Genomic DNA, 13642 nt, shown 5'->3' with positions numbered 1-13642 from the left:
AGAAGCTCTCCAAAGCAGAAAGACAACTAATATTAACATGGTATTTTACCTATCGTTTAACATGCTGAATAAAATCCCCACTGGGGAACATATATTTCCATCCAAGTTAACATTTACTTTTGTAGAGTTTTACATACTGGAGAGTAATCACCACAAGAAAACTCCTCTGTGAGAATTCCCCATCCACACACTCACAGTAAGCAGATATTTTAACTGTCTAATTTTAAGCTGTATTTCATAGATGGTCACTTTTTATTAGCTTGATTTTTAACAATGCCACCAGTCTCTTCCAGTCCTTTAGTTTTATCAGTATATGTGTGAAATGAAATACTTATGCTGCCTACAAAATAGAGTATTAGACAGAAGTCAGCTCTGAACAAAGCCATGAAGCACTGGGCTAGAGTTAAATTGTACAGTTACAGGAAATGTATAGGTTCAAGGAGGTTAAAAATAAAAAAAAAAATGTCCTGACATAAAAGCAAAATTGGGAGTCACATGCTACCACTACTACCACTGACACCACGCATACATTTTCAGTGCTAGGAAAGAGAAAATACAGTTAAGAGCAACAGAAAGGAAAGATGAAGTCAGAGTTAGAGTGGCTTTGAGTTCAAAACAGAATAGATTAGAGGACTTATTTAAACTTGCTTCTACCTATCTCAAGAGTAAGGATAAACTTTAAGACAGTCATACTTTAAATATTTACATTTAAATTAAGCCATACTAAGTAAACAAGGTTGTTTAATGAATAATAAAAACCTTCAAGATGGACTGACTTGAATGGCTTGAAAACTCCGAAGATTCATCTTTAATATCATCTTGTCGTCTTTGGACAAGGCGGGAAGCTCGCTGTTTGTACAGCTGGTGCATTGCGGATTCAAGTTCGTTAATCAGAGGCACCTGTAAAAATACAACACACTACGTAATATCAAATTCTTCAGGTCCTTAGTTTCTGGGGTACCATACTATTCCGAAGCATAATGCTGTCACTGTACTTCTAGTAGCACAAACTCTTTCCTTTTAGCCATTTGTATCATTTGGACCAGTAAATATTTCAATGTGAAGAAAATGCATGCATTTAACAATGCTGACAGCTTTCAACCATGGCAACAGCATTCTGAAAGTAACTTCTGTTGACTGAATGAGTCTACACAGTAAGACAACCATTTTAGAGAGTGTGAAATGTTATTTCAAGTACTCGCTTTCTCTACCAAGTGCATTACACATTGTGTTACACTGCTTACAATTCTCAGACCTCGTTGTTTCCTCTCTTATCTTTAAACAAGAATGTAGTAGTATTCTACACTTTAATGAGAAAATAACCTGACTGTATATAGCGAAAAAACCAAAGCCTGAATCTAACCTCCTGAATCCAGTGGGTATTATTTTGCTATAACTTTTATTAGTATATGCTAAAATATTATTACTAAAATTCAATAAAACACTGCATAAGCATGTTATGCAAACAGGTAATTAAGATCAGCAAAATGTTACTCTAGCCTATCATTAAAATTGTACATTTTGTAAGAGCTATGCATTAAGTATAACCTTTGAACTATACAGACTTAAGTCAGATCAGACCTGCCACTTTTTTCTTAATGGACTAAAATTCAGTAGCAATTCTAACAAAAATAGATGATGTTATAACCACTAGGAATTTCCTGACATTAAAGAGCAGATTCACTGCTCACTTCTGCAAAAATTCATTTCCTGGGACAAGCTAAAATTAGATTATTATAAATATTCAAATGCAAAACAGAACGCTTCACAAAATCTCTCAATTTGGAAAGGCAAGTCCTTTTGGTATGAACACTTAAGCCATATCCTTCTTACCTCCAAGACATATGCTTAGTCCACAGTCTTCCAGCCTTTTAGCTCAAATATTTCATTGCTGCCTACCATCCAGGATTAAGTTTTTTTCAAAGCAAAAGATAAAATCAGAAATTGTTTCCTGGTGTAATTTAGAATGTGACTTAGCAGCTATTAAAGTACCTCCTCCAGCAAAATAGAAGATTAGAGCTACAGGGCCATTTCAGCCATCCGAGAATGACACACACAACAGAGGAGATATTAAAAGGAAAGAAGTATTAGCTCTTTGTGGTATAAACTGGGCTGCAGGGATTACAATGAAAGCAGTTCTGCACCAACTCAAAATACATACAACTTTCTCTTGGAGAAAACAGAATAGAGAGAAATAGGAGGAGGGAATAACCCAGTGCTGGAAGTGTATATTCGGTATTTAAGACAATGTTGAAACAAGAAATAATTAAAAAAAAAAAAACAACTAGTTTTGCTGCAGTTTACCATAGAAGATACAGCTTCTTTTCTTAAGTGTGTAAAGGGAATTCTAAAACTGAAAAGTTAAATGAAAATTTTTCACAGTATCACTAGAGGTTCCTTCTCTAATTGCCCCAGGATCAAAAAAACCCAGATATATGAATCCACTGAAAATAATTCCCATTTAAAACACAAGAGACTTAGAAGCTGTTATTCTTCTATAATCAATACTATGGTTGATGAATGACTGACAATTTCACTGACTACTGTAAAGTCACAGCCCTCATTTACTGTGTTTTATTTAGTCAATACCTTAAATACAGTGTGTGTGTGTGTGGGGGGGGTTTGCTTCACTTTCACTGTAAACAGTGTAATAGAAAAAGTGGAAAGCTCTCTGAAAATTCAGATGACAAGGATAATTTTAACCTACAGTTCCCCTCTCTGACACACACTGTGTGTTTTGATAATTTGCTTCTGTGGTCAAAATAACAGTTCATCTAACTGTGTTGTCAGAGACACGCTTGGAACAATTTAATCTTTCTGTATTCCTTGCATATTCCTACATTCAAAATGTAAAGACACCGCTACCACTTTCTAGTCTTCTCAGAAAGCATAATATTGACAGTAATTACTTGTGAAGGAAGTCATGCAAGCATCTTCCACTCCATTGGTTTTATCATTTATGGGAAGAAAAACAACATAAAGGATTTGACATTTCTATTGCTTGTTTCTGAAATTTGCATAATAGCTGCCTCATTATACTCTCCATTGCACCTTACCAATGATTAAAGTGTTTCTAACATTCAGAATCTCTTCAAAACAGAATACAAAGTGGTTTTGGTTGGTTGGGGGTCACAAAGGGTTGAGCATGGTGAATAGGTGCAGAAATAAGGTGGCACAGGGAAGAAAGTTTAATTTACAATGACATTTTTGTTCTCCAAAACCAAGTCAATAGACATACAAGAAAATTCTAGGGGAATGGACTCTTTTTGGAGCCGGTAAGTATATCATGAACCTACTAGTGCTTCTTCAGCAAATCACTTTCTCATTCAGATCAGTACCACTGTGAATCTGACTAATAGCCACGACTAGCCCTAATAAAGAGAAAGCATCAAAGCATCCTATTTGAAAGGATAGGGAGGGACCTAGCTTTATACATATTTGGGGTAAGTGTTCATATATGTATGTGTGTATATATATACACACACATATATACGCACAATATTGTTATTACACAAATGGATACACACTTTATATGCTTACATATACTATAATCATAACAACTACGTATATTATGTAAACACACACACTTTAAATATGAAGCAGTCAGCACCAAAGGTTCTGCAAAAGAGCTGAAGGTAATTTGTCTCTACGCTCAAAAGAATTTACTGTCCTCCTGCATTTCATTATTTCACTTAAATAAAAATCAATACTGATTTTATTACTTTATTTTGTTCCCCACTCCGCCTCTTTTTTAGAAACCCTTGCGGCATCCTGTGGGCTACTGGTTTTGAATTTGTTAGTACTTTTGTCATGCTGAAAGCACTGAATTCCAGAACATATTATCTAGCCAAAGAACCAAGTAATATATAGGACATCTTAATAAACGAAATGCTCCTGTTAAACTGACCATGTCGTCTCCTAATTTCGCAACTCATTGTACATACAGGTACTGCAGCCGTCTCCAACTGAAAACGGCAAAACTCTGTGAATGCCCCTAAGTAGCATGAGATGATAAAAATCACATCTTAAAAGTTCAATGGACTGGCATGGCAGGAGGAGTATGGGGAGGGTGGGGAAGGGAGAGGAAGGTGTCCAGGTATATAAATCATTAAAAGACCAACTACCAGGAAAGTCAAGGTATATTGTGACAAAGCAACGTTAACAAGCCTATTTGTTAAATTATCAGCAGCTAATTTGCTGTATAACAGCTGGAACTGATTTATTTACACATGTAGCTAGATAGGTCAATAACCTTCCTACAAACTGAACTGAAATTGCTACACTATTACTTAACAGTAAGTTTTCCTGGTTTATACAGAATCTGGGAGACTAAAAGGCCTGGTTTATACTCAGAATGGTGTATTTTAAACAATTTGTTTAAAGAAAATACTTGAACATAACAGCATGGGCTATCTAGACATGGTTCATAGTTACCACAAAAGAAATTTAACAAGAGGCCTTTAGAAAGCAGATGTTAAATAGAGATACAGGTATTTAACTTGCCTTCTGAAATACAAATTTATCTCAGAGAAAGAATGTAAAAAGTTATCTTTAAGAAATTTAGGCCTCTGGGCGACCAACTGACAGAGCTGCAGAGAAAAGCATCTTTACTACCCCCCTCAACAGCTAATGCCAATACAGACTCAGGAATACTGCTTCTTCAGTGCACAGTATCTATTGCAACTAATCAATTAGCTGGGTGAATTAACTGGTCCACACTTCCTGGGTTTGTTCATGACATAGCTATTCTTCAATTTACAGGACTGAAGATAGGACTCTCCCAATACCACTAATACTGAATGACAAGTAATACTGAACCAATTAGCAACCAGAAAGCTTTTATACTCCTCTCCCACACCTAACAAGCTAGGTAAGCAGTAGCTTCAACTACTCAATTAATTCTGACAGCTAATATATTAATACTAAACTATTGTATTCAAGTCAGAAGACAATGAAGAAATGAAGAAATAGCTTATGTACTGCTAACAATTTTACAGCTCCTGTTTGTAATATATATATAAATATATATATTCAGGAGCTCCTGTTGTATTTACAACAAAATAATTAATTTGAGCATAATGAATAATGTAAAAAGGAAAGACTTAAGTTTTCAAGTTAGACATATACAAAAGTATCACACTACATGAAAGGAGGACATTTTTAAGTTTGGGTGTCTTCAGACAGCTACACTAGTTTTAAAGCTTTTCTCCTTCAGACACTAGAGCAATACAAAGTATGTGATACTGCCTGGCAAGAAGTAGTTTATAACAACACACAAAATACAAGTCTTTGTTACTGTGTTCATAAAGCATCCCAGAAACTAGCAATGCTGTAATTCAACCCTTATTTTTGTTAACTTGGTATCCAACACAAGTAAAAAGCAGCATCTGAGTAAAGTTGAAACATAAGAATATCTGCCAAAAGCCTGAAGATTTATAATCTACAAGTGCTTTTAAGCAATCTAAAGTCAGTGATCTCTAATACTGTGAGAGAGAGGTTTCTGATAACCAACTTAGCACGATGAAAAATTATCTTTTCAACCCCCAAATAACCAAACCTTTGAAGAATATGTTCTCAGGGGACTTTTTTCGAAAACAGAAGATGTGGTGTTTGGCATGTACTAAGAGTCCCTATTTTTTTTTTTTTTTTTAAAAAGATGAATGTTTTTGCATCCTTACCTTTTCACTGAAACACTCAAGCAAGTCTTGGACATACCCTCGCATTTCTTGCAAAAACTTATACTGTTCACCAATACCCCCAGAAGACCCTTCTAATCTTTCAATTGCCTTGGTAGAGTCCTCTCGGCTTTGCTGATGTTTCTCATATTGCTGCCGATTAGCTTTGTGCAATTCTTTCATAGAGTCCAACCTGAAGGGCAATGGATAAATAGCAAATTTACATCCAAAAGTCTGTATATTTCAGACCACTGAGATATTAAACAGACAGTGCAAGTACCAAGTCTATATATGGGAAATACTGCAAAGACATGTTCTCTAACTTTAATTTGCCACTTTCTCTGCTCTCTACATAAACAGCAAGGCTAATGGTTTAAATTAATTTGCTGAGTTATATAATTATGCAGAGTGCATTGCACTGCCCACTGCCACAAATCTTTACAGGAGCTGATAGCACTCAGAATAGTGCAAAGCTGGCCTTAAAGTAAAACTGGGAGGAAGGCGGGGGGGAAACTACAGCTTATACAAAGCAGTCTTATTCCTCTACTAATTTGATTCACTGTCAAAGGCTGTAATACTACAATGGGCATACAAACCAATTCTGAAGACATGTAAAGTGCAAGTTGTTCATTACAAATGATTTCTCACTGCAATTGGGTTGTTCATTCAGTAGGACCTTTTGCGTACCTGACAAGCAGATTACAGTGTTTAAACCAAAAAAGCCCTGTATATGCTAAAACTTAAACTCTTTATCTACTGAAGGGGAAAAATCTGATTCACAGCTTAAAAGAATGCAATTTGATAAACTAAACACCTCACTGGCCTTTCAATTCTTGACTATAAGACTGTGCAGTGTCCAGAAGATGCAACTCAGACCTGTCTTCAACAAGATCAATGGCCTCATATTTAAAGCTTCACTTCCAGAGAAGCAATCCAAGGAGATTTTCGAACAAAGTGTCAATGCCATCTTCACTTTGAGCTTTTTTTTGTTTGCCTTTTTATTTTTATTTTTTTTAATGGATGTGTCAGTCAGTACTTTTCCAGCGATGAAACTTGCTCACCGAGACTAAAAGACGCCTGAGGAACAGAAAGCTAGGGGACAGGTCTTTAAGTCTAAAAAGATGGTCTGTCCTACCTGTCTTTAAGCTGTTTCTTTACCAAATCAATAGTAACAGGAGTCATCTCATTACTGGGAGTTTTGAAAGGAACAGTATTATCTGTTTTTTGAGACTTGGTTTCCGATGATCCATACGCAGCATAAGTGTATGGAATGCCATATGATGAACCATAAGACAGTGTCTGGTAAGTGTTCTGGTAGTACAGATTATTCACTTCAGCAGGCTGACTTGGTTGAACCTAAAGGAAAAGGAAATACAATTGTGCTAAATTAGACTTCAAAGAAATGAGATAATTACAAAATGCAATTATCAAGTGGATTTAAGTGTAGAACTTCCAACACCTACAGTGGAAGAAAACATTCCCTCAGAAGCACTTTCTTAAATGGACAAACTCTTAGTATCATTATAATTCTAAATATTTCTACTTATAACAAGTTATTAAATGACAGTTTTAACCATCCTATAATTCCTATAATAATTCCACAATAATCAAGTGTTTGAGACTATACTAAATTTTGCTAAGACTATTTAATAGAATGACATAGCAAGTCAGTGTGTTTGGTTGTGATTTTGCTGAAATGTGGGTTTTTTTAAAAAAACAAACTATCCTCTTCAACTGAGTGGCAACTTCATTATGAATGCACAGACAACATAAGGTACAAATCTGCTACAACTCCAACTCTATGCTGCAACACAAGACACATAAACAACAAAGAAACAAACACTGTTTACACACTCCTCTACAAACCCAAGGATAAACAAGAACAGAGGTCTCTTCAAAGTGGCATTATTCTAGCTGGTTTAGGCTGCAAATAAATGGTGGTTAACACCACCACAATTAGTATCTTCTCAGAACAGGGAGACTAATGAAATGGATACCACTAGATACTTAAAATCTGACCTCTCATTCCTCTTTAAAGAGAGTATCAGAAATTACACACTGAATTTCTTAGATGAACCGGCCTTCTGTAAACTACTCAAGTTTGTGATGGATTTAGCCAATATAGGCAGAAACAAATCAAAAAAGAGCTCACAACTAAATACATGCCTGAGGTATGTTGATTCCTTTCCGTATCTGTTCTTGCTCCCATCTACTGAGTTCTTCATCTTGCTCCCCTGCCACCAGTGCTTCATCATCGCTTCCCTCAATACCTTAACATGAGTAAAACAGACATGTAACAAAAAGGAGAAGATAATGTATTCACAGTAAGGACCATGAGTTCAAAAACCTGAGACACCATGCTTTGGTGGGAACATGTCAGTGCAACCTCCTTTCCTCTTCATGAGGAATTAAGGATGCTAGCCTGTGAATAATCATCACAGAGGTTCCACTTTAAAAATCCAATGGGTAAATTTGCAATTAACTGCTGGTAAAACCCTCTAATGTTAAAATCCTATATATTTTACCTGCTTGTCAACAAGAAGAATCCCATACCAAAGAACTGATGCTTTTCTTTTCACAACTATGTATTTCCTAAAAAAAAGTACAGGAACAATACTAATTGAGCCTTAGTGTAAGTTTCTACCAAATTCAGTAGAGTTGTGTGTTTCTAAGCACAAGACCATAGCTTGTGCTCAAAATTTTATAGACAGATTCCATTATGCAGTACTTTTCCTCAGAAGTGGAATACAACTCCAGATTCATGCCTGTTTAAAAATGCTGAACGGGAGCACTTGCAGTGAAAACAGTGTGAATGTTTATCAGCTGTCCTTCTAAAAAGGTTTTACCTATTTCCTCAGCAATCTTTTGCCTTTGGGATTTTTCCTTCACTGTAAAAACTATCCTCCTCTTCTCGTCATCATCTTCATCATCACTGGCATCATTTTCATCTTCTCGAACAAGGCGGCCTTTACCTGGTTCACTGTCAACGGGGGTAAAGTCTCCAAGTTCACGAGCCATTTGACGCTTTTTCCTAGCAGCATGAATAAAAGCAGCATCTGGAATTTCTCCTAGAGACAGATGTTTACACCGTTAAACAACCACTGCAACAAAACAGGTATTATGACTTCTTATTATTCATCTCTGCCACCCTACCAAATCATCCTTGCAAACAAACAAAAAAAAATGTGAGAGGAAAAAAGTCCATACTGACTGAAACATTTGCAAGCAACTTAGAAGCTGCACATGCAACCTTTCTTACCAGAAACCCTCAACACTGGCATCTTTCCCAAAAAGTCTGGCTCTACTTCCAGCAGCTTATGTGCCACTAAAGCAGAAGCCTGATGCTACCCCCACAGAAAATTCCTAAAAAGCAAGCCCTCTACAGGACCTGCAAAAGGAGGAAGAAAACGAGGTCCTTGACTGTGTCACTTCCTGTCCCGATATTGCTCCCAACCCTTCTTATTTTGGGGGAACAAAAAACCTTGGCCATTTCAACAGACGATGACAGCTCAGAGATTAAGAGGACACCAAACCAGACAAAGCTAATATGAGAAGACTGCACAATCAAGGGCAAACAAGAAAAGCACATCTAATTAAAAAATCTAAAGTCCCTAGCACAAAACTAATGCAATTTACATAAGTTATATATAGAATGGTGCCCAAAAATAAATTTTTTGAAACATGAATAATTTTTACCGCTACTTTGATAAGGAATGCACAAAAGGTTAAATTTCAGATTCTCTTTACACTTGACATGAGATACTCCAAGCCAGCAATATCTTTAGAGATGCAGTAACATACATATTGCATCACTCTGCAATTACCCCTAAAAGGAAAAATGACTTACAAGTCAACTAGGAAATTCTTTTTCCTTTGAAATATGGTCAAGTCTGTGGACCCAGGACATCCATCTTCTATTTGAGGAGCAGGCCACCACAACCTAGCTAACAATTAGTAAACTAGTTTAAAAAATACTATCTCAGACTGGTTTCTTAGGCCTCAGGGCCTGACAAGAACCTCATTAGACAAAATGAAATAGGAAAGCATTTGAGATACCTTGCAGACCTGTAACAGAGACATTTGAACTTAAAACAGAATTTTAATTAAAAGCAGGTAAAATTCATGTGAAGTCACCTCTTCCAAATCTAGATTTTCATGCAGTTTGTCATCACTTTGAGAGACAAATTCCTGCTTTTGACATCAAGATGAAGCATTCTGTAGCAAAACACTTTCTCATAAGCCCTGTAAAATTGAACACCTTTGGAAAGTAGCCGTTTCCTGAATGTTGGATATATTGCTGTAAAATACTTCCTAATCTCTCAAATATGTTACTGTGCTGTAAGCACTGGATAAAACATTTGTTAACATATCAGACACATCACAATAACCAACCTGGGCGGAGAACATTCAGTGATGACAAAGCACTTGAAAAAGCCCCACCAGCTTTTGGTTTTTCTTCTTCCTTCTCACTTTCAACTTCCATTTCTTCTTCACCATGCTCACTGTTTGCAGTTCCATCTTCTTGACCTATATCCTTAATCTGTCCTGTCTTTTCTAGTGGTGGTTCAACTGGGAAGACAAAGCCCATGTTTTACTCCTTTCATAAAGATCACTTGGAAGTATTTTTTTAAGGTCTGACAAGCAAAAGTAAAAATCAAATGAAAATGCTAAATGACAATTTTATAGTTGAAAGCCAGTAAAACATGCCTTGTTAATTGTCATTAAGCCACTGACACCCTCTCAAAATAATATCTGACAAAGCAGACACCCCAACAACCACTAAACACTCTACACATTGCCAAGTATTGCAGAAATGAGGGGAACTCAATAATTAAGATCATATGTGCAACCTTCACACAGCCTCTTTCGTATGTAATTAGAAAGCATTGACTGTGTTACATCAAATCTACAATTGCAAAGTCCACAAGAACAGACTAATCTCAAAAGAACCCCTTCATTTTCCTCTTGGGCTGGGTGCAACATTACCCTACATTAGGTGAGTAACATACACAGATACAGGCAGCAGGTACAAACATTATATAAAAAAATGTATGTTAAATCCAGCTATCCAATCCAAGCCACATGGATGTGAGTTTTTAGACACTAGCATTTGTTTAGAGAATAGAGAATACTGACTCTGCAGCAGCCATGAGGTCTTTGCACTATAAACAAACCAACTATAGAGACTGCAAAACATACAAACTGAAAAATCATCACATGCTAGCTATATGCAAAATGAATTTTTTTAAGAATCTTTGTGACAGAAGAAAGAATTAAGATCCAGGTTTCCACAGATCACCCGAACATTTGCCACAGAAATTGTAATTTCTGCTTTTGCTCATGCCCCATAAAACTGCATATGCAACTTAAAGATTCTAATAAGAAATAATTTGTGAGTTTTTTAAATGCAGATTAATTTAATTAACTTTAAAAGGGCAATTTGCTGCATGGGACCAGGTTTAACTCTCATATGTTTCATCTATACCATTGCAATTTTTAGATCATAAGCCTCTCAGCTTGTGCTCATAGTGTTGTAGGTTAATACTCTACACAAAAACCTAACTGGAAGAGGAATCATTACTCCTTACCAATGAGCTTGCCAAAAACCAATAGCAGAAGTACAATGAAATTGAAATCACAGGCTCTATTCCAAGCTCTGGAGGATTGTACATTGATAAAATATCCTTCTGCTCTAACACTTTAATCCTGTCATCTTAATCATCAAATCTACTCTAAGGTCCAAGTTCTGAAACAGAGAGCTGTTGAATAATTTACTTAATAACAAAGAACATCACTCATCCCAAAAACGTTCCTTTTCAAGAAGATGCATTACAAGGACACATCCTGTCAGGTAAGCACCACACAGTTCTAAACTAATTTAATTCCTTCCTAATTCAAAAGGAAGCAACTCATCTGACATAAAAACACAGAACTCTCTACCAGCTTCAGAACAGCATTTGCAAAGTTTGAATGAACACATTTAATGCACGCTTTACTTCAGTTCTAAATACTCCAGAAAGACTAACAATTCATCTTGAATACGAGTAATTTGTATTTACAATACTCAATCTTTTCCATTACAAAAATTTTGTAGTTACCATCTGTTGGAGAATTGACCTCTGTTCTAACTTTTGATTTTTCAAGATCTTCTTTGTATTCTTTCTTCAATTGTTTTACAATCTTTTTGCTGTAACTTGATTTCTTCACTTTAAAAACTTCTTCAGTTTCTTTAAAAGAGAAGTTGAAAAACAAGACATTAGACTTGCCAAGAAGTATACTTACCTATTAAATCTCTTAATTTTGCACCTAGAACTTGACAAATGTCACTAACAACATAATTTAATGTGACTTTACATGTGCACTGTTGCAACAAAAACAGTCCCATATCCTTCATGTGAACTAATGTCCACCTTGTCTTTTTTTTTGTCATTTTTAAATGTATGCATCCTGCAGTCACAGAAAAGCAAAGCACAAGTTACACAAAAGTGTACACACATGACCTGCTTCTATCTGACTGCAGTAATCGGGGCTTTTTAAAAAAAACACCAAAACAAATCCCAGCTGATTCTTCACTGTGACCACTAATTTGGAAGAAAACATCATGAAGCCCCAACATTTTGGGTCAATAGCCTTTTCACAGCCACACATGTACACAATCAGTAAGTGAACTTATCGTTTTGGCTGTACTACTAGTTCAAATGCCTGCACACTACAACATACCAAAAGGTAGGCAGTAAGAACTAAATAGCACAGAACAAAAGAAAATTCAAACTTTGATGTAGAAAATCCGCAAGTGTTTGGGGCTTAAGTCTACAGTGTAATTCCACGTTTTCAGTATTTCTGTCAAGATTTCAAGTCTAAAAAAAAAAAAAAAAAAAAAAAAATCAAGATGCATACTAACATTCCGGCTGACAAAAGGTAGTACAAAAATAAGCTTCTCATTTTATTCACCCTGAACTTCTGGAATGCAACGAACTCCGGAGTCTGAGAAGTGGTTTTTGATCATTTTTAATATGTGATAAATATTATCCCTAATCAGATTATCTGAGTGTGAATGGACCAGTTAATGAGTGCAGTACCGGCTGGAATCCAGCAGAATTATTAGTTGAAGCACTGTACAAACACAACTGTGCTATTTTTTCAAAAGCTGAGGTCCAGAAACTGCTCAACAATTTTTTTTTCATTATTTGTGAAGGTTAATCTAATAAACCTTGTGGGCATCTAGACGAACTAACTGCAACAAAACACCAGTGGCTTCACGTGGAGTTTGCTCCAGGCAAACAGGCAGTCCGACATGACCCGTGAACACCAGCCACATCTGATGAAAACTCGACACAAAGCCGCAGGAAATATTCCCCTCAAACAGCACTGCTGGTTCTGGAGGGGGGTTGCATGGGCTCTGGGTACCGCACAAACCCAGGTCAGGCGCAGCAAGCCAGCCAGCTGCAGTGAGCGCAACACGGATGCAAGTCAGGCAGCAGAGGCAAATTACTCCCCTAAACCGGACCTAAATACGCGGGACGCCACCCGGCTGCTCTCCAGCGCTGGGAGCACCCTGGCTCCGCGGGAGCGGGGTCGGGCCCGGGAAGGAAACGGGGCCAAAGGCGGCTGCCAGTGCGGCGCTCCCCGCCCGTGCATCCCTGGCCCTCCGCACCGCGCCCCTAGGGCTCTCCCCCTCTTATGCGACCCATCATCACCCCCACGTCAGGCGGGACAACCCAACAGTCTTAAAAAATATATATTAAATGAAGCAAGGGTGGAAGCTCTCTAGGGGGACGAGGCGTGCGCAGATGACGGGCGGGGAGGCCCGGTGCGGGCTGGCCAGCTCCGCGCCCGTCCACCCCTGGCAGACAGCGAACCAAAGGCCGCGCGGCCCCGGTGCCTCACCCTCCTCCTCGTCCTGGAAGCTGAGCAGGCTGGCCCGCGGCACTTCTTTGTTCTCCCGCGGCCGCTTCTTCTCCTTGGGG

General features: G+C 37.4%; 1 protein-coding gene across 1 annotated transcript in view; it reads right to left on the bottom strand.

Annotated features, from left to right (window-relative positions):
• Positions 1 to 13641, bottom strand: part of PAXBP1 (PAX3 and PAX7 binding protein 1) — a gene marked incomplete at its 5' end in the record, with an annotated part of 28316 nt that extends 14675 nt beyond the window's left edge. Inside the window, 8 exons of the mRNA XM_026846622.1 lie at positions 777 to 900; positions 5679 to 5868; positions 6811 to 7031; positions 7842 to 7945; positions 8522 to 8743; positions 10068 to 10244; positions 11774 to 11902; positions 13563 to 13641. Coding sequence (XP_026702423.1) covers positions 777 to 900; positions 5679 to 5868; positions 6811 to 7031; positions 7842 to 7945; positions 8522 to 8743; positions 10068 to 10244; positions 11774 to 11902; positions 13563 to 13641 — 1246 coding nt within the window. The remainder of the gene's footprint in view (positions 1 to 776; positions 901 to 5678; positions 5869 to 6810; positions 7032 to 7841; positions 7946 to 8521; positions 8744 to 10067; positions 10245 to 11773; positions 11903 to 13562) is intronic.
• Between the last annotated feature and the right edge of the window lies 1 nt (position 13642).

Source organism: Athene cunicularia, assembly GCF_003259725.1.
Source record: "Athene cunicularia isolate RWA chromosome 1 unlocalized genomic scaffold, athCun1 chr1_part1, whole genome shotgun sequence".
Lineage (NCBI taxonomy): Eukaryota > Metazoa > Chordata > Aves > Strigiformes > Strigidae > Athene > Athene cunicularia.
This window is presented reverse-complemented; position numbering and strand designations above follow the sequence as displayed.